This window comes from Pseudophryne corroboree, chromosome 6 (genome assembly GCF_028390025.1).
Source record: "Pseudophryne corroboree isolate aPseCor3 chromosome 6, aPseCor3.hap2, whole genome shotgun sequence".
NCBI lineage: Eukaryota > Metazoa > Chordata > Amphibia > Anura > Myobatrachidae > Pseudophryne > Pseudophryne corroboree.
This window is the reverse complement of record NC_086449.1, coordinates 545,639,511-545,661,872: the sequence shown is the minus strand read 5'-3', so window position 1 is coordinate 545,661,872 and position 22,362 is coordinate 545,639,511. Positions and strand designations below refer to the sequence as shown.

The following is a 22,362-nucleotide window of genomic DNA, read 5'->3' as shown; positions in this document are numbered from 1 at the left end:
CTGAGGGGTAAATTTACTAAGTTGGGAGTTCTATTTAAGATGGGATGTTGCCCATAGCAACCAATCAGATTCTACTTCTCATTTATCTAGCACCTTCTAGAAGATAATACCTGGAATCTGATTGGTTGCTATGGGCAACATTCCATCTTAAATAGAACTCCCATCTTAGTAAATTTACCCCTGAGTGTGATGACTGAATATCTGAAGAAACAGGGGGGTCATTCTGAGTTGATTGCTAGCAGCCGTTGTTCACGGCATAACGATCATTGTAAAAAATGGCTAATATGCGTATGCACCGCAATCCGCACGTGCGTCGTATGGGTACAAAGTCCTTTGTGGTTTTGCACTGGTTCTAGCAACGATTCCAATCGCACAGCCGAACGCAAGGAGATTGACAGAAAGAGGGCGTTTATGGGTGTTAACTGACCATTTTCTGGGAATGTTTGGAAAAATGCAGGCGTGGTCGGGCATTTGCTGGGTGGGTATCTGACGTAATTACCATGTCACTCATTGCAGCAATCATCACACAGGATAAGTAACTACAGGGCTGGTCTTGTTTTGCACAAAATGTGTTTGCAGGCGCTCTGCTGCACTGGCATTCACACACATTCAAAAATTAGAGATGAGTGGATTCGGTTTTACTCGGATTTACTCGGTTCTCAAAACGGCATCTGATTGGCTATCCAAAACACGAGACATCCGTGAGCCAATAAGATGCCATTTTGAGAACCAAGTAAATCCAAGTAAAACCAAATCCGCTCATCTCTAGCGAAAATACACTCCCCTGTGGGTGGCGACTATGCATTTGCACGGCTGCTTAAAACTGCTAGCGAGCGATCAACTCGGAATGACTCCCAGGGTGTAGGAGTTGTTACACCACCTCCATGGCAAAAAGTCATCCTATGAGGTCTGACGTAGATCAGGTGATGGGTGTGGTTAAGTTGGTGTACTGGGGAGGATGATTTGGATCTCTCTCTTTTCATATTTGGACGTTGACACACCCGCCCTATATGCTTGGTGTTGGTTTAGAAGGTCGGGACGGCTTGAGCTGTGACTGTCCGTAATAGTGGGTGGATTGGGACGGCTTGAACTGTGACTGTCCGTAATAGTGGGTGGGTTGAGATGGTCTGAGCTGTGGCTGTCCGTAATAGCGTTGATAGGTGTTCAGGGTAATGAAGGTGGAGGCGTTTTATACGTAAGAGATGAGGAGTATCATCAGACCAGATGGGCTCCAGTCTCCTGCAGAGTCTGGGGATACATGAGCACCTTGGAGAGTAGAGAGTTGGCCATGGTCTTCCAAAAATCTGTGTTACCACAAGAGGTGGCAGATGGCCTTATATTGCCCCTTGTGTAAGTGATGGAGGCAGGGCTGGAGTTGGGCCCTTGCCTTTGTTGTGGTTCATTTGTTGTTTGGAGTTTACAGCCACACACACATGCATCACATTAACTAGGGACATTGTTATAAATAAGCCATCCCTCCTTGCCACCATACCTACAAGATTTTCAATAAAAGCTGACAATTGTTTTTTGGCAAAATGTATCTGGTTGTCCGTGTCTTTTATTTAATCATTAGTATGCATTGGTATGCGAATGAATAAAGTCAGTCAGCGATAGACATTTTATATATAAAACAACTACAATAATGATTCATTTATTATTATTCAAAATCCATTCCACCCATAAGAGGGTAACACTCTGGGACCAACTGTTTTAAGATAAGATTGAAGAACTAACAACTGCATATTTATAGTACATTTAAATTGCATGGCAATAATTTACAACATGCATCTTAAATTGTTTAAGGCAATATAACAACTACATATATTATAGCAGTTTCACCAATCTTTCATCCATCTAATAAACTGTTTTTACCAGTTATACTATAACTAAGCACAAAATTATTCCTATACTGTACTTTAGTTAGGAGTGAAGTTGGGGAAAAATATCATGCAACTAGAAAGTGCCCATTCTGCTTGCTTCACATTTCTATAAAATATCACATAGTTTCTATTACTTCTGCTGTCTACGTTTTCTAGAAATATTCAGTTAATAAATAGAGCCAGTATGAAGGTGTCAATACATTGTGATCTGGGATGGGCTGGGTAAGACGGTGAGGCAGAAGAAAATGTCTAGGTAAAAATTAGGTACAGTACAGTAGGTCAAACATAGAACCTAATTCAGACCTGATCGCAGCAGCAACATTTTTCTCTAATGGGCAAAACCATGTGCACTGCAGGTGGGGAAGAGATAACATGTGCAGAGGGAGTTAGATTTGGGTGGGTTATATTGATACTGTGCAGGGTAAATACTGGCTGCTTTATTTTTACACTGCAATTTAGGTTTCAGTTTGAACACACCCCACCCAAATCTAACTCTCTCTGCACGTTATATCTGCCCCACCTGCAATGCACATGGCTTTGCCCATTAGAGAGTAATTTAGCTGCTGCAATCAGGTCTGAACTAGGCACATTAACCTATAGTATAGCTTAATTCTGGAGAGAAACATACAAAATGTCATGTCAGTATGTGAATGAGGCAAATATTTCACGGTGCACTTGCGGAAACATTCTGTACAAAATATAGGGTGATTATAAATTAATTTATTTCAAGGAAAAATGTATATTTTAGGTTTAAAGAATGTAAGTGTCTAAAATCCAATAATATATTTTATATATTATATCTGGTCTTTATAATTTCTGTATTGTGACATAATGTCTCTGCTCCAGAATTTATTACTGCATACTGTAGTAAGATATTGGGGCATATGTAATCAGGGCTGTTTCTAGACAATTTGGCTCCCAGTGCGAGCAGAAAAAAAATGTGATCCCCCCCAATAGACATTCATGAATGTGTCCCCTTAGACATTAAAAAACTATTCTGAGCACGCCTCAGGCGCATGCTCCCAATGAGGGCGCGTGACCTGGCTAAAATAAGTGTGGCCTTGCAGGAAAAGACTACCTTACACCCCAGTTTTTGACCCTGCAACAAGAGACCTACAGTAAAGCTTCTAGTTACTTTTAAATTACCTGCTCATTGCCAGGGGTTTCATATGCTGAGTGTCCCGCTTGTTGCTGGGGGTTTCATATGCTGGGTGTCATGTTCGTTGCCAGGGGTTTCATGCACTTGGTGCCATGATCATTGCCAGGGGTTTCATATGCTGGGTGCCAGGTTCGATGCCAGGGGTTTCATGCGCTGGGTGCCATGATCATTGCCAGGGCTTTCATATGCTGGGTGTCATGCTCGTTGCCAGGGTTTTCATGTGCTGGGTGTCATGCTCATTGCCAGGGGTGTGTACACACTGGAGCAGGGCTGGCCAAACCGGACCTCGAGATCTACCAACGATTCACATTTTCCAGACCACCTAGCTGGTGCACAGGTGTAGTAATTACTAATTAAGATGTGATGCATTCATTCCTGACTGACAATTCTACAGATCAAACAATTTGGCAGTTGCTCAATCATACCTGGAGATAATTATATATCAGGTGCTGGAAGGAGGAGGGGTCACAGACAAACAACAGACAGAGAGGAGGGGGGTGCAAATCCCCACCCCTAAATTCCCTTCCGCACACTGAAAATTACCTGTAACCATCCCTGAACCTATCTGGTAATAAAATTCAGAGAATTAGTCACAAATGTTTGCAAACACATGTTTAACTGCTGGCCACGTCACGGCTTCTCTGATACAGCAGTCCTAACTTACATAATAGCAGTGCCCACATAGGGCCATGTAATTTGTCACAGTAGGCCTCATGATAAAGGCTATTACTAAAACACTTTAGGGGTGGGGATTTGCACCCCCCTCCTCTCTGTCTGTTGTTTGTCTGTGACCCCTCCCCCTTCCAGCACCTGATATATAATTATCTCCAGGTATGATTGAGCAACTGCCAAATTGTTTGTCTGCTTGTGTGCAAGAGGCATTGAATGGGAGCAGCATTTGGAAGGCATGCTGTTCCTTGTAGTGCCAATAGGAGATCCTGGGGGTGGCACCTGGGTAAGTTAGCTCTCTGTCTGGAAGTGTTTTAGTAATAGCCTTTATCATGAGGCCTACTGTGACAAATTACATGGCCCTATGTGGGCACTGCTATTATGTAGGTTAGGACTGCTGTATCAGAGAAGCCGTGACGTGGCCAGCAGCTAAACAAGTGTTTGCAAACATTTGTGACTAATTCTCTGAATTTTATTACCAGATAGGTTCAGGGATGGTTACAGGTAATTTTCAGTGTGCGGAAGGGAATTTAGGGGTGGGGATTTGCACCCCCCTCCTCTCTGTCTGTTGTAATTCTACAGATCTCCAGGAGGCCTGGAAAACATGAACTGTTGGTAGATCTCGAGGACCGGTTTGGCCAGCCCTGCACTGGAGAGTGCCAGCCCACCAACACTTCTATCCTGCTCCCCACTACTCCCTTCCATAGTACTCCGCTCAGGGGGCAGAGTTTTGAGGAAAGATGTGGTTGCATCCTGACTCCACTACTTGAGATTTCACAACACTTTGCCCCCTGAGTGGAGTACTGTGGAAGGAAGGAGGGGGAGCAGGATAGGTGAGCCAGCAAGTGCCGCGGCTGGCGCCCTGAGCGATTGCACAGCTTGTCCACTGCTACAAACAAGTGACAATCATTTACAAGGCATGGTTTTGCCTTGTAAATGATTGCCCTTTTAAAAAAGCATCTGAGATCGGCTGGCATCCCGCACCTCCAGCAAACTCGAATCCTATTACATATGCCCCATCGTCTTTTGAAAAAGGCAAGGTTATGGGTTAGATCTGGTTAGATTGAGGTGTTACATTATACATAATGAGTTTCTCAGAATTATTTACTGGGCACAAAACAATTATGTTATAAGGTCTTAAAATATCTTGAGATGCTTTAATGAATTGAAGATAGGGCAAGTCAGCAAAGTAAACCAGATGTCCAGTTTGGTGCAAAATTTGATTCAGCATATTTTCAATTACAATCTCATTTAATGTTCCACATAGGGATGAATTTAATTAGCTGCAAAATCATGATAATTTACCGTGATTGCCATTTTTGCCATTTTTGTGTCTTTTTTGTAGTGATGTGCACCGGACATTTTTCGGGTTTTGTGTTTTGGTTTTGGATTCGGTTCCGCAGCCGTGTTTTAGATTCGGACGCGTTTTGGCAAAACCTCACCGAAATTTTTTTGTCGGATTCGGGTGTGTTTTGGATTCGGGTGTTTTTTACAAAAAACCCTAAAAAACAGCTTAAATCATAGAATTTGGGGGTCATTTTGATCCCATAGTTTTATTCACCTCAATAATCATAATTTCCACTCATTTCCAGTCTATTCTGAACATCTCACAATATTATTTTTAGTCCTAAAATTTGCACCGAGGTCGCTGGATGGCTAAGCTAAGCGACACAAGTGGCCGACACAAACACCTGGCCCATCTAGGAGTGACACTGCAGTGTCAGGCAGGATGGCACTTCAAAAAAAGAGTCCCCAAACAGCACATGATGCAAAGAAAAAAAGAGGCGCACCAAGGTCGCTGTGTGACTAAGCTAAGCGACACAAGTGGCCGACACAAACACCTGGCCCATCTAGGAGTGGCACTGAAGTGTCAGGCAGGATGGCACTTCAAAAAAATTGTCCCCAAACAGCACATGATGCAAAGAAAAAAAGAGGCGCACCAAGGTCGCTGTGTGACTAAGCTAAGCGACACAAGTGGCCGACACAAACACCTGGCCCATCTAGGAGTGGCACTGCAGTGTCAGGCAGGATGGCACTTCAAAGAAATTGTCCCCAAACAGCACATGATGCAAAGAAAAATTAAAGAAAAAAGAGGTGCAAGATGGAATTGTCCTTGGGCCCTCCCACCCACCCTTATGTTGTATAAACAGGACATGCACACTTTAACGAACCCATCATTTCAGCGACAGGGTCTGCCACACGACTGTCACTGAAATGACTGGTTGGTTTGGGCCCCCACCAAAAAAAGAAGCAATCAATCTCTCCTTGCACAAACTGGCTCTACAGAGGCAAGATGTCCACCTCATCATCATCCTCCTATTCCTCACCCCTTTCACTGTGTACATCCCCCTCCTCACAGATTATTAATTCATCCCCACTGGAATCCACCATCTCAGGTTCCTGTGTACTTTGTGGAGGCAATTGCTGCTGGTGAATGTCTCCACGGAGGAATTGATTATAATTCATTTTGATGAACATCATCTTCTCCACATTTTCTGGAAGTAACCTCGTACGCCGATTGCTGACAAGGTGAGCGGCTGCACTAAACACTCTTTCGGAGTACACACTGGAGGGAGGGCAACTTAGGTAGAATAAAGCCAGTTTTTGCAAGGGCCTCCAAATTGCCTCTTTTTCCTGCCAGTATACGTACGGACTGTCTGACGTGCCTACTTGGATGCGGTCACTCATATAATCCTCCACCATTCTTTCAATGGTGAGAGAATCATATGCAGTGACAGTAGACGACATGTCAGTAATCGTTGGCAGGTCCTTCTGTCCGGACCAGATGTCAGCACTCGCTCCAGACTGCCCTGCATCACCGCCAGCGGGTGGGCTCGGAATTCTTAGCCTTTTCCTCGCACCCCCAGTTGCAGGAGAATGTGAAGGAGGAGATGTTGAAGGGTTACGTGCCGCTTGACTTGACAATTTTCTCACCAGCAGGTCTTTGAACCTCTGCAGACTTGTGTCTGCCAGAAAGAGAGATACAACATAGGTTTTAAATCTAGGATCGAGCACGGTGGCCAAAATGTAGTGCTCTGATTTCAACAGATTGACCACCCGTGAATCCTGGTTAAGCGAATTAAGGGCTCCATCCACAAGTCCCACATGCCTAGCGGAATCGCTCTGTTTAAGCTCCTCCTTCAATGTCTCCAGCTTCTTCTGCAAAAGCCTGATGAGGGGAATGACCTGACTCAGGCTGGCAGTGTCTGAACTGACTTCACGTGTGGCAAGTTCAAAGGGTTGCAGAACCTTGCACAACGTTGAAATCATTCTCCAATGCGCTTGAGTCAGGTGCATTCCCCCTCCTTTGCCTATATCGTGGCCAGATGTTTAGGCTTGAATGGCCTTTTGCTGCTCCTCCATCCTCTGAAGCATATAGAGGGTTGAATTCCACCTCGTTACCACCTCTTGCTTCAGATGATGGCAGGGCAGGTTCAGGAATGTTTGGTGGTGCTCCAGTCTTCTGTACGCGGTGGCTGAATGCCGAAAGTGGCCCGCAATTCTTCGGGCCACCGACAGCATCTCTTGCACGCCCCTGTCGTTTTTTAAATAATTCTGCACCACCAAATTCAATGTATGTGCAAAACATGGGACGTGCTGGAATTTGCCCAGATGTAATGCACGCACAATATTGCTGGTGTTGTCCGATGTCACAAATCCCCAGGAGAGTCCAATTGTGGTAAGCCATTCTGCGATGATCTTCCTCAGTTTCCGTAAGAGGTTGTCAGCTGTGTGCCTCTTCTGGAAAGCGGTGATACAAAGCGTAGCCTGCCTAGGAACGAGTTGGCGTTTGCGAGATGCTGCTACTGGTGCCGCCGCTGCTGTTCTTGCTGCGGGAGGCAATACATCTACCCAGTGGGCTGTCACAGTCATATAGTCCTGAGTCTGCCCTGCTCCACTTGTCCACATGTCCGTGGTTAAGTGGACATTGGGTACAACTGCATTTTTTAGGACACTGGTGACTCTTTTTCTGAGGTCTGTGTACATTTTCGGTATCGCCTGCCTAGAGAAATGGAACCTAGATGGTATTTGGTACCGGGGACACAGTACCTCAATCAAGTCTCTAGTTGCCTCTGAATTAACGGTGGATACCGGAACCACGTTTCTCACCGCCCAGGCTGCCAAGGCCTGAGTTATCTGCTTTGCAGCAGGATGACTGCTGTGATATTTCATCTTCCTCGCAAAGGACTGTTGGACAGTCAATTGCTTACTGGAAGTAGTACAAGTGGTCTTCCGACTTCCCCTCTGGGATGACGATCGACTCCCAGCAGCTACAACAGCAGCGCCAGCAGCAGTAGGCGTTACACTCAAGGATGCATCGGAGGAATCCCAGGCAGGAGAGGACTCGTCAGACTTGCCAGTGACATGGCCTGCAGGACTATTGGCTTTCCTGGGTAAAGAGGAAATTGACACTGAGGGAGTTGGTGGTGTGGTTTGCAGGAGTTTGGTTACAAGAGGAAGGGATTTAGTGGTCAGTGGACTGCTTCCGCTGTCACCCAAAGTTTTTGAACTTGTCACTGACTTATGATTAATGCGCTGCAGGTGACGTATAAGGGAGGATGTTCCGAGGTGGTTAACATCCTTACCCCTACTTATTACAGCTTGACAAAGGCAACACACGGCTTGACACCTGTTGTCCGCATTTGTGTTGAAATAATTCCACACCGAAGAGCTGATTTTTTTTGTATTTTGACCAGGCATGTCAATGGCCATATTCGTCCCACGGACAATAGGTGTCTCCCCGGGTGCCTGACTTAAACAAACCACCTCACCATCAGAATCCTCCTTGTCAATTTCCTCCCCAGCGCCAGCAACACCCATATCCTCATCCTGGTGTACTTCAACAGTGACATCTTCAATTTGACTATCAGGAACTGGACTGCGGGTGCTCCTTCCAGCACTTGCAGGGGGCGTGCAAATGGTGGAAGGCGCAAGCTCTTCCCGTCCAGTGTTGGGAAGGTCAGGCATCGCAACCGACACAATTGGACTCTCCTTGGGGATTTGTGATTTAGAAGAACGCACAGTTCTTTGCTGTGCTTTTGCCAGCTTAAGTCTTTTCATTTTTCTAGCGAGAGGATGAGTGCTTCCATCCTCATGTGAATCTGAACCACTAGCCATGAACATAGGCCAGGGCCTCAGCCGTTCCTTGCCACTCCGTGTCGTAAATGGCATATTGACAAGTTTACGCTTCTCCTCAGACGCTTTTAATTTTGATTTTTGGGTCATTTCACTGAACTTTTGTTTTTTGGATTTTACATGCTCTCTACTATGACATTGGGCATCGGCCTTGGCAGACGACGTTGATGGCATTTCATCATCTCGGCCATGACTAGTGGCAGCAGATTCAGCACGAGGTGGAAGTGGATCTTGATCTTTCCCTATTTTAACCTCCACATTTTTGTTCTCCATTTTTTAATGTGTGGAATTATATGCCAGTATCAATAGCAATGGCCTACTACTATATATACTGCACACAACTGAAATGCACCACAGGTATGGATGGATAGTATACTTGACGACACAGAGGTAGGTAGAGCAGTGGCCTTCCATACTGTACTGCTATATATACTGGTGGTCACTGTGTCAGCAAACTGCAAAACTAAAATGCACCACAGGTATAGAATGTAGATGGATAGTATACTTAATGACGACACAGAGGTAGGTACAGCAGTGGCCTTCCGTACTGCTATATATAGTATACTGGTGATCACTGTGTCAGCAAACTGCAAAATTAAAATGCACCACAGGTATAGAATGTAGATGGATAGTATACTTAATGACGACACAGAGGCAGGTAGAGCAGTGGCCTTCCGTACCGTACTGCTATATATAGTATACTGGTGGTCACTGTGTCAGCAAACTGCAAAACTAAAATGCACCACCGGTATAGAATGTAGATGGATAGTATACTTAATGATGACACATAGGTAGGTACAGCAGTGGCCTTCTGTACTGCTATATATAGTATACTGGTGGTCACTGTGTCAGCAAACTGCAAAACTAAAATGCACCACAGGTATAGAATGTAGATGGATAGTATACTTAATGATGACACAGAGGTAGGTACAGCAGTGGCCTTCCGTACTGCTATATATAGTATACTGGTGGTCACTGTGTCAGCAAACTGCAAAACTAAAATGCACCACAGGTATAGAATGTAGATGGATAGTATACTTAATGACGACACAGAGGCAGGTAGAGCAGTGGCCTTCCGTACCGTACTGCTATATATAGTATACTGGTGGTCACTGTGTCAGCAAACTGCAAAACTAAAATGCACCACAGGTATAGAATGTAGATGATAGTATACTTAATGACGACACAGAGGTAGGTACAGCAGTGGCCTTCCGTACTGCTATATATAGTATACTGGTGGTCACTGTGTCAGCAAACTGCAAAACTAAAATGCACCACAGGTATAGAATGTAGATGGATAGTATACTTAATGACGACACAGAGGTAGGTACAGCAGTGGCCTTCCGTACTGCTATATATAGTATACTGGTGGTCACTGTGTCAGCAAACTGCAAAACTAAAATGCACCACAGGTATAGAATGTAGATGGATAGTATACTTAATGACGACACAGAGGTAGGTACAGCAGTGGCCTACTGTACCGTAATGTTATATATTATATACTGGTGGTTACTGGTCAGCAAAACTCTGCACTGTACTCCTCCTATATAATATTATACTGGAGGTCCCCAGTCCCCACAATAAAGCAGCACACTGAGCACAGATATGGAGTGTTTTTCAGGCAGACAACGTATACTGGTGGTCACTGTCAGCAAAACTCTGCACTGTACTCCTGCTATATAATACAGCTGCTCCCCAGTCCCCACAATTAAGCAGTGTGAGCACAGATATATGCAGCACACTGAGCACAGATATGGAGCGTTTTTTTCAGGCAGAGAACGGATAACTGGTGGTCATTGATCAGCAAAACTCTGCACTGTACTCCTCCTATATTATACAGCTGCTCCCCAGCCCTCCCCACAATTAAGCAATAGTGCACAGCACAATCAAGTTCAACAATAACGGAGAGGACGCCAGCCACGTCCTCTCCCTAACATTTCCAATGCACGAGTGAAAATGGCGGAGACGCGCGGCTGCTTATATAGAATCCGAATCTCGCGAGAATCCGACAGCGGGATGATGACGTTCGGGCGCGCTCGGGTTACCCGAGCCATACGGGAGAATCCGAGTATGGCTCGGACCCGTGTAAAAAGGGTGAAGTTCGGGGGGGTTCGGTTTCCGAGAAACCGAACCCGCTCATCACTACTTTTTTGCAGCAAAAATTTACTTTTTGCGAGTATGCGCACCCCTGTGATTCGCCCTATTCAATGGCAAATTCGCAAAAACACGGAATTACGGTGAAAATTGTTGCCGAAAGTGAAAAGTGCAAAATGGGTAAATCTGTCCGTACCCCCCAAAAGAGCTAAACTAACATCAGATAACAGTATAAAAGTTTATTATTGGTTATAATAACTGTATTTCTGGTACTTAAATAGGGTTAAATGGCTTTTATATGCTTATATATATTTGGGTCATTTTAGGGGATTTTATTTTAAAAGTGGAAACAGACCAATTATATTCCTAACTGCAAGTCTAAAAATACTAGTCCCGCTTACAAAGCACCCAAATATATCTGTCCCATATCTCGTACCCCAATTTCCATAATTTTGCATGTTTTCACCCAATAAATTACATGTCATTATTGGCCAATAAAAAATAATTAAAAACATCTAAGTGACTAATTAGTCATCAAGTGGGGTGTCCCAGGGGTCCAGAACCAAATCTCAGCATTTTTTTACTTAAAATAGGGATTTTACCCAAGTTTATCACCTGCTCAGAGTTGGTGAATTTTGCGGTAAAATGATGCATTTTATGCAAAGTGATGCATTTTCACGGCTAATTGAATTCGGCCCATAATGGTAGATTCCCTGCCTCTTTTTTAATGAAAAAAAGTATTTTAACCATGGTCAAATATTTCTTATTTAGTTTAGGTTTCTTCCAACCCATAAAGCAATCTTTTGCTTAGATGCATATTTATCATGCGTGTTTCTCATAAAAACTACAGTTTATGCATAATTGTATTTAGCCCTGCTACGTATCAATAACCAAACGCAAGGGATATTACAGAAATCTCATGCAAAAGGCAGTCTGACTTCTATGTACACCGAAGCACTCCTCAGATAGTGGTAGCTGCTTTATGCCTCCTGGAGGCATTTTTGAGGATAGGGATCTTACAATAGGGATCTAATTATCCCTCAACTGCAGCCCCCGACCTCTGGGGAGTACACTCGGAAACCTTAACTGTGTGTGTGCGTATTGTCTAAACCTTTGTAGAAGTCTTTATAAATCGCCTCCAATGAGGAAGAATGTCGTTTTCAGGGATGGCACATTATTTAAAGCACAATCCTTATAGAAATTATTGATACATAGGGAATAATCATGTTAAAAAAAATATTATTCCCATATCAATATGCATTATATTATAATTGCAGCACTGGTGTAATCATTAATTCATAGGCCCTATAATCTTACTTTTGTAACTTTTTCACTATTTGTACATGAAGGATGACTGGTGCAACACGCAAACCCAACAAAACAAAGGCAATGTTATTATACCTTAATGGTTGACTGCTCTGGAAACTATCACAGCACAGTAATTAAAAAATGAGACATGTTTCTTGACCTGTCGTCACTTATAAGTTACCCCTATAAGTTTTGTGGTTACAATATTTACAGTATTTTGTCATACTTGAAGTGATCTCGTGAATAATGAAAACACATGTTGCCAATAATGTGTTTACAATCGTACAATATTAACTACTGTAGTGTCAATCTCTTTCAAATGTGTTTGTCTAGGATTTATTGCACATGCATGAAAATTAAAAGGCAATGAAATTGCTTAACTTGAAAAAGCAGTTCTAACACAGCCTGTAAAATATGATAGTCATGTTTCCAAAAGTTCAGTGTAATAGACAGGAAAAGAAGTTGCTGTTCTCTTATGGAGACAAACAAAAAGGTCTATAGAACATAGGAAATAATTTAGTAATACAGGTAAAATAACGTCTACAGTATTAGTTCTTTTCAGTCATTAAAATAGAAGATTACCTAGTTTTGTGCCTTGTCTTCAAGTTTTTCTCAATAGGTTCCACAATGATGACTGCAAAAGTAGAAATCAGTGTAATGGCTTGCTTAGTGAAGATTAGCTGCTGACTGCCTGTACTATGCAGGTAACTAAGCAAGGAAGTTGAGCAACTTGAGCTGCCTTTGAACTAATGTTCCTGTTACACCTTTGGAGAGCTGCCCAACTTCAGAATGCAGGAATCATTAGCCTGTGAATCCAAAAGGTGTTCATACTTTCATTGTACTGTTCTCATGGAAAAAGTATAAGTTTAAAGAGTCATGTTAGGTTTTCTACTTTTCCGCTGCTAGTTGCTAGGAGTACAAATATCTTGCTAAGACCGAGTACAAAATAATAAAAAAATATATATAACACTGTATGTGCAAGGAAAAAGCCAGAAAGCTTTTGTATACTAATGAATTGACTTGTATGGGAGACAATGCAATGCAAGTACTGATATAGAATACAGTTTACATGATGGCAATACAAATGATCTACAGTATAGCTTTCTCATTATGTGTATACCTGTATCTGTATGTAAATAATTATATATTCATTATAGAACATCATTTGTGTCCACTGCAAATGATAATTCTGTTGAATGCTCCCAACTGCTTATACCATCTGCTTTATGATGGGACCTTGATTTTAATCGCATGTTATGGTAACAAATACAGCAAGCATCCATTATGGTAATTATGTGATTTCCATATTAGCTAAACTATTTTTCTCAATGTTTAGGGTATTTTTCATTTTTCCATTTATTCTGTATATTAGCATATGATTACAAAAATTGATTGTGTGACGGTCTACATTCATTGAAACACATCCAACAACTTACAGGCATAGACAAATTTGTTGGTACCCTTCCACAAAAAAACTTTTAATAACTTGAAATTAACAAAAGTAGTTGGCATCAATCATTGTTTATTCCATCTGTAATAGAAATCAGACTTTGCATTTGATTTTTGATTCAACTCAATATTTTAAAATAAATATAATGAAAAGGCATGAACACTAATGATGGGACCCTTATCCTAATATATTGTTGCACATCCTTTAGAGGCAATCACTGCAATTAAGTGATTTTGTAGCTCTCAGTAATAGGCCCTACACACTGGCCGACAATCCTCAAAGATATGGACGATCTCGTTCATTATTGAACGAGATAACGTTAATATCTTTGAGTGTGGAGTCACCTGCGATGAACGATGCATGGCCCCGCGCTCGTTCATCGCTATTGCCCCGTCGGCTGTGCATGCAGGCCAATATGGACAATCTCGTCAATATTTGCCTGCAGTTGTATGGAGCCGGGTGACGGGGGTGTGAAGAAACTTCACCCCCCCGTCACTGCCCCCTCTCCCCGCCGCCAGGTCGCCTGTCGGCCGTATCTGCCATCGGGCAGCATGGCGGCGGATCGGACAATGTATAGGGCCCTTTAGACTTTTGCATCTGTCAGCAGGTAGCTTGGCCCATTTTTCCTGGGCGTACTGTTCCAGCTGTCTTAGCTTTGATGAGTGCCTTCTCCAGACTGCACGTTCCAGCTCTTTCCATAAATGTGCGATAGGATTCAGATCAGGGCATACAGAAGTCCACTTCAGAATTTTTACTGATTTTAGCTGCATGTTTTGAATCATGAAGCTGTTGGAGGACCCATGACTTGTGACTGAAACAGAGCTTTCTGACGCTGGGCATTACAGTATGTTTCAGTCCTGAATGCATTTATAGTCTTGACTTTTCATTGTGTTCTGCACAGATTCAAGGCACACTATGCCAGATGCAGCAAAGCAACACCATAATATAACTGAGCACCCTCCATGTTTCTCAGTAGGTATGGTGTTCTTTTCTATGAAAGCTTAATTTTTTTCATGTGTGAACGTGCAGTTGATGTGACTAGCCTAAAAGCTCCAGCAGACATTCTCTTGAAAACATTGTGGCTTGTCAGTATGCATATTAGCAATCTCATTTCTGTTTTTTTTTTCAAAACTGGGAGTGCCCCTAGGTCAAATACATGGAGCTCACTGTTGCTCAAAAATCATTGGATGGTGTGAAGAGTCTGACATACTTTGACCCTGGAGTTAATCTTGTATCTCGCTAGAACAGGGGAGTAACTCCCAGAGGCAATGGAGATGCCTGCCTCCAGGCTCCATGCCCTGAAGGAACACCTGCATGTACAGCAGTCACCTGTGTGGTTCACAGAACCAAAGTGTGACAGCTGCTCTTCCAACGGAGCTCTGCGGCACACCCACTGCTGCTGCACAGTTAATCGTCACTGTCCCAGGAGCCCTGCTAACACCAGCTATAGGGGACAGAACTGTACCTGTCTGGTACTGCTCAGCTTGTGCTGCAGCAAGTGACAGTTCACCCGCTGTTGCTGCTGGACTGTGAGATGGGACCCGCCAGTGGACGTTGACTCAGGTGGGGGCACCTAACTCTAACGTGCCTCTTGGTAACTGGGATGAAGTTACGCCCCTGATCTGGAAGTTTTCATTGGCTTTTTTTCTACCATTTACACTATCTTTCTGTTTAGTCTGGGGTGATTCTTGTCTTGCGTTCACAGCCAAGAAGGTTGGCTACAGTCCCATAAACTTTAAACTTATTATTTGCAACTGAAGACACAGGAACATCAAGCTTCTTGGAGATGGTCATATAGTCTTTACTTGTTTGTTATCTTTTTTGTTTCTGAGTTCTTCAGACAACTCTTTCCCTTGCTTTTTCTGGTCCATGCTCGGTGTGGTGCACATGATGATAGCAAACAGCAGAGTGACTACTTTTCTCCATTTAAATTGGCCGATTGACTGATTAGAAGATTGAAGGCATACTGTATGTGATGGTGATTCAAACAGCAATTAGTTTGAACTATCACTATAATACAGTTATTTACTATCTTTACTAAGGGGCACCAACAAATTTGTACAGGTAATTTTAAAGTATCTTTGGAGAAGAATCAATCATTTATCTGTTTTCATAGTCTCTTTGGTTTATTTCATGACATAGTAAATGCATGCAGGTATACATGGTATAATACAGTAGCTATTCATTCCATCCCTTTCCAGGAGAAATGAAGCATTGTTTCAGTGAGTTGTAAGGGTATCAACAAATGTGAACAATCAGTATATGTTGTTTAACTCTCTCTTAAGGAATTGCAACTTTTTTGCAACTATATCACTCTTTAGAAGCTGCTCTTGAGAAATTGCAGCTTTTCTGAAGTAGGTATTTAAAAATGTAGATACATTACAACTTTCTTTTCCATTTCAACTTAGTATACCTGATTAGAGTCATAGAAATAGCCAGGCACATCCAAGCATTGGGAGGGGGATGTTCATCAATAAACTGTTCAGTGGATTCCTTACATAATTTCAAAAGGAAACAAACTAATATTAAGCTGCAGCTTTCAGAGCAGTGATTTACAATAAAAGCCAGCTACAATATTTTTATTACTGTAGTCATTAAATACCCCATACTGGTGTGAAATGCTTTACCAGCGGTCGGGATGCTGACAGTCAGAAGACTGACTGCGGCATCCCGATGGAGAGAATTCCAACAGGGGCTAGGTAAGTATACTTACCCTCCCCAAATACAGCCCTAATCCTATATACTGTATAAGAGAAACCATTCCCCACAATGGCGCTGTCCTTATTATAAAATCACCTTTAAATATGTGACCATTTAATTCCTTACACAATTCCTTACCAGAAGCTGCATCTGCCAGAAATTTAGCACCTTTAAAAATGATGATGTTCCTGTGAGAACTTACCAGTTGAAGGAGTTATAAGACAGTTACATTTAATCTCATGTGAGTGCAACTGTGTGTAAAATAAAGAATTAATCTGTTTAAGGCAATACTGCACTATGTTCTGTTTTATTTTTGGAGTTTTCAGCTGAGAATTGTCTACTCCATGAAAAAACCTTCAGGTGATTGAACTAATAGGAATCAAGTGTGGAAGGAATTTTTACCAGTTATCTGTGTAAGGAATTAAATGTTAAGACATTTAAAGGTGAGTTTGTAATCGCGGGCCGTGTCATTGTGGGGCAAGGTTTCTTTTATATATACTTTTATCATTGAAGTTTGCTGAAGGCTCTGTTTGTGTCACCACAGGCTTACGCCGCTAGTGTATGCGCAATATTTAGATCATATTTTCATATTTATACAGCCCTAACCCTCCCTTCTCACAGCCTAACCCTAACTGCTCCCCCCTCTCCCTTTGCAGTCTAACCCTAGCCCTCCCCGTTGGTGCCTAAACCTAACCCCCCCCCCCCACCCCGCCCTCTATAGCCTAAACCTAACCCTCAATCCCCGGCAGCCTAACTCTAACCTTCCCCTGGGGTGCCTAAACCTAACCCCCCCCCTCTCCATACAGCCTAACCCTCCCTTCTATGCAGCCTAACCCTAACTGTCCCAGGGGTGACTTAGTGCTAAACTCACACACTTTAACAACTCACACATGTAATAGACTATGGGGAAATGCAAACTTGCATGTATCTCACAAAACCACTACTCGTATGGTCCAAACTCACATCCAGATGTTTTTACATTTTTTACATACAGTACACCTTGCCCACTGTACAATAATAGGGAGCGAGTTGTAAACTCACACAAAATTAATTTGAAAAAAACTTGCAAAAATGATGGAGCTTCTGATAGGCGAGTGCAATGTGACACTTAACTGACAAATGTAACAAATTCCAGAAGAAGTCCATTTACAGTAATTACACATATTTAATTACATATCTTAATTTAAAATCCCATTTGCATTATTTTAACCCCTAAATAGTGCACCCATATATATTTAAGTAAAAAAACACAAACCATTATCAAAAATGTAACCCATATTTATTTTATACATATAATTTTCCATACACTATATATAATAACAGACTGAGGGAGAGATGTGCTAAGCAGTGAAAAGAGTTGGAGAAGTGAAACAGTGGAGAATTTCTCAATGGTAACCAATCACCTGCTATGTATAATTTTATAGTATAGAAATTATAAATGTTACTTCAATGCTCTTTGGTTGCCATGGACAACTTATCCACTGGCTCACTTCTCCACTTTTTCACTGCTTATTACATCTCCCGCCACAATTTTTTTAAATAAACATTTTACTAAACAGAAAAAGGGTAAAAGTCAAAACAAACACAATTAGTATAACCCCCCCCAAAAAAAATAATAATATTATTATTATTTTTATAAAAGCGGAACCCCCTCTGCCCCTAGCTTCCCCTTTTTGGCACACCTTCATGTATGCACACACTGCAACTAGGGGGCGTGACTGGTGAAGCTGTTTGGGAAGATGTCTGTTATGATTCCAGCACTCTGGTCTGAGGAGATCTTATTGCAAGGACCGGAGCACTGGAACGTAATGCTGGGGAAGGGTGCGGGAATGGAAAATAGCCCCTTGCGCCCTAACTCCGTTGTCTCGCCCGTGCTGTCAGAAATCCCCTGCGAGACTATGGTTGCTTGAGCCCATGGCAGCCGCATTTGAAGGGCGGATTATGTCTGCCCAACTCCGATGCCCCCTCAGGTCTTAATGGGAGACAAAGGGAAATCTGAGACAGGGTGATAACAAGGGGCCCTCTGACTAAACAACCAGGCCAGGGGCTACAAGCTAACTGGAAACTAGAATATGTGTGGAAAAACCGCCAGGGAAAAGGACAACCAAAATATCCACTTGTCCACTCTCCTACCCGGCACCGCCAAGTTCCAGAGAGGACTTGTGGAAGCAGAACCCTCCGCAAATGCTCCGAAACAGAATATAAAGATAAAGCGGCTGAGCCGCAACACACGGCAGAGCCGCAACTCACGAACACCACTCGATATTCTCTGGTGATCGATGAGGACTACAGGGGACCAAACGACTTCTTGGGATGAGATGACCACTCCAAGACACAGGACTTCTGAGGACAGGAATGACCGGACACAGCAGGACTGGAACAGACGTTCAGCAAACCAAAACAGCATGCAGGAAGCTATTACCGGCATCTGTGTGAAGCACTGAGAGGCACTTAACAAAGAGTCCTCCAATCAGATGCCCCCAGTCTAATTGCCCCAAATGCTGTGCAGCTGCCCTGCTGCACGCCCACAAGACCAGCGTGTATGTTGAAATCTGACCCTGCAACGGGGAACGCGGTCCGTCCATGGCGTCCCCGATGCCAGGGTCCAGGCGGCTCAGCCGCTCGGTGTCCCTGTGTTGCTATGGAGCCGGCGGCTACGTACGCACGGCGTCCCTAGTTGCTAGGCGCCGGGCCGCGAGGACATCGCGGACCCCGGCGCCTAACAGTACCCCCCCCCCTTGAGGAGGGGTCAAGGAACCCCTATAGCCAGGTTTCTGAGGAAATTCTCGAAAAAATGCCCTCTTGAGCCTAGGGGCATGAAGATCCTTATCCAGGACCCAAGACCTTTCCTCCGGACCATAGCCTTTCCAGTGCACTAAAAAATAAAGCCGACCTCGGGACAATTTAGAGTCAAGAACTTTCTCTACCAAGAATTCCTGTTGTCCCTGTACATCCACTGGAGATCTACCCTGAGAGATCCTCCAAGGAAATTTACTGGAAGAAACGTATTGTTTCAACAGGGAACAATGAAAAGTATTTCCAATCTTAAGGGATCTTGGTAAACGTAGCCGAAAGGCAACTGGGTTGACCTTCTTAATAATAAGAAACGGTCCAATAAATTTGGGTCCCAACCTAGCCGAGGATTGTCGAAGCCTGATGTTGCGAGTTGACAACCACACCTTATCTCCCACTTTAAAAGTGCAAGGACGTCGGAGCCTGTCAGAAAATTTCTTCTCTCGGAAGGCCGCTTTTCTGAGAGCAAGGTGCAATTTTTCCAAATTGCTCTGAGATGGGAGGTTAAGGTTAGCGAGGAGACTGGAGAATGATGAAAAAAAGAATTGGCTCTGGGGTGAAAACCAAAAACTGAAAAGAATGGAGACTCTTTAGTGGAGGAATGACAAGAATTATTGTAAGCAAATTCAGCCAAAGGGAGAAACTCGGACCAATCATTCTGGAGTTTGGCTGAATACAAGCGCAAATATTGTTTTAATGACTGGTTGACTCGTTCGGTTTGCCCGTTGGATTGTGGGTGGTAACCGGATGTTAACAACAGTTTCATCTTTAATGAGGCACAAAAACATTTCCAGAATTGTGCGATGAATTGTGGACCCCGATCAGAAACAATATCAGTGGGCAACCCATGAAGCCTGAACACATGGCGGAGGAACAAAACTGCCAACCCTTGAGCAGAAGGCAATCGAGGAAGAGCAATAAAATGAGCCATTTTACTAAAACGGTCCACTACCACCCATATGACTCGGAATCCGGCTGAAAGGGGAAGGTCAACCACAAAATCCATGGAAATATGAGACCATGGCCTGAGAGGAACAGTTAAGGGCATAAGTTGCCCGATAGGCAAGGAACGGGGAACCTTATGCTGTGCACAAACCTGACATGAATAAACAAATTCCTTAATGTCTTTAGAAAGACTAGGCCACCATACTGAGCGAGAGACTAACTCCAATGTCTTAGTGACTCCCGGATGCCCTGAAACTTTGTTGTCATGAAATTCAGTTAAAACAGTGGCTCTCAAAAATTCAGGGACGTAAAGATGACCAGCAGGAGTAAATCTAGGAGCTTGCTGTTGAAGCTGGTTTAACTGGGTAAATAAATCCTGTGTGAGGCCTGCCCGGATGACCAAAGATGGAAGTATGGGGGTAACAACAGGATTGCTATTGTGAACCGGAAGAAAGCTACGTGACAGGGCATCAGCTTTAGTATTCTTGGAACCAGGCCTGAAAGTGATTAGAAATTTGAAACGAGTAAAAAATAATGCCCAACGTGCTTGCCGGGCATTAAGCCGTTTAGCTGATTCAATGTATTGCAGGTTCTTATGATCGGTCAAAACCGAAATAGTATGTTTTGCTCCCTCCAGCCAATGCCTCCACTCCTCGAAAGCCCACTTTACCGCCAGTAACTCCCGATTACCAACGTCATAGTTGGATTCAGCGGAGGAGAATTTCCTGGACATAAAGGCACAGGGATGTAACTCCAGAGACTCCGGATCCTTTTGAGAAAGGACAGCCCCCACTCCAACCTCTGAGGCATCAACCTCCACAACAAAGGGCAATTCCGGATTAGGATGTCTGAGGACTGGAGCCGAGACAAAGGCTTGTTTCAAGGCCCGGAAAGACAACTCAGCTTCATGCGACCAGTTGGTAGGATCCGCTCCTTTCTTTGTTAGAGCCACTATGGGAGCAACCAGGTCAGAAAAAGAATGGATGAACCTCCTATAATAATTTGCAAACCCTAAAAAGCGCTGAATTGCTTTTAAATTGGTGGGTTGCGCCCAATTAAGGATGGCCTGGAGCTTCTTTGGTTCCATGGAAAATCCCTGGGGGGAAATTATGTACCCTAAAAAAGATACTTCCGTGACGTGAAAATCACACTTCTCCAGCTTGGCATATAAATGATTCTCACGTAACTTTTGAAGAACCAGACGCACCTGGGTAACATGTTGTTCCATTGATTCAGAATAAATCAAGATGTCGTCTAAATAAACGACCACGAATTTCCCTAGGAAGTCACAGAGCACATCATTAATGAGGTCTTGAAAAACTGCTAGGGCATTAGACAGGCCGAACGGCATCACCAGGTATTCGTAGTGACCCGACTGAGTGCTGAAAGCTGTCTTCCACTCATCTCCAGATTTAATTCGGATGAGGTTATAAGCTCCTCTGAGGTCAATTTTAGAAAAAATCACAGCAGAACGTAACTGATCAAAAAGTACAGAAATTAACGGCAAAGGATAGGTGTTTTTTACTGAGATCTTATTCAGGGCTCTAAAATCAATGCATGGTCTAAGCGAGCCATCCTTTTTCTCCACAAAGAAAAACCCTGCACTTAAAGGAGATTTTGATGGTCTAATAAATCCTTTCTCTAAGCTCTCCTGAACATAATCATTCATGGCCGAAGTTTCTGGCCCGGACAATGCATATAATCTCCCCTTTGGCAATGCGGCACCTGGAACTAGCTCAATAGCACAATCATAAGGCCGATGGGGAGGCAGAATGTCCGCATTGCCTTTGGAGAATACATCGGCAAACTCCTGGTATTCCACAGGAATGAGCTCTGGAATGATAGCTGCTACTCTGACTGGATACGAAATACATTCCTTAGCACAAAATGTACCCCATTGGGAAATCTCCCCGGACCGCCAATCAATGGTGGGATTATGAAAGGCCAGCCAAGGGTGACCCAGAACAACTGGAACTGCTGGGCAATGTGTTAGGTAGAATTCAATATTTTCGGAATGTAAGGCTCCTACTGTAAGTACTACGGGAGGTGTACGGTGAGTAATTACCCCATGGGAAAGCGGACTCCCATCTAAGCCGTGCATGGTGATACACCTATCCAATGGTAACTGTGGAATGCCTAAGGCCTTAGCCCAAATTAAATCCATAAAGTTTCCTGCAGCTCCACTGTCAACAAAAGCCGACATCAAAGAACTGAGGCTGCCAAAGGAA

General features: G+C 43.4%; 1 protein-coding gene across 1 annotated transcript in view; it reads right to left on the bottom strand.

Moving 5' to 3' along the window:
* The window catches only part of RASSF9 (Ras association domain family member 9), a 44,852-nt gene extending 29,285 nt beyond the window's left edge, over positions 1-15,567 (bottom strand). Inside the window, exons 1-3 of the mRNA XM_063930012.1 lie at positions 15,502-15,567; positions 15,281-15,414; positions 12,829-12,954 (exon numbers count right to left, since the gene is read on the bottom strand). Of these exons, the coding sequence (XP_063786082.1) occupies positions 12,829-12,954; positions 15,281-15,414; positions 15,502-15,567 (326 nt within the window). The remainder of the gene's footprint in view (positions 1-12,828; positions 12,955-15,280; positions 15,415-15,501) is intronic.
* Between the last annotated feature and the right edge of the window lie 6,795 nt (positions 15,568-22,362).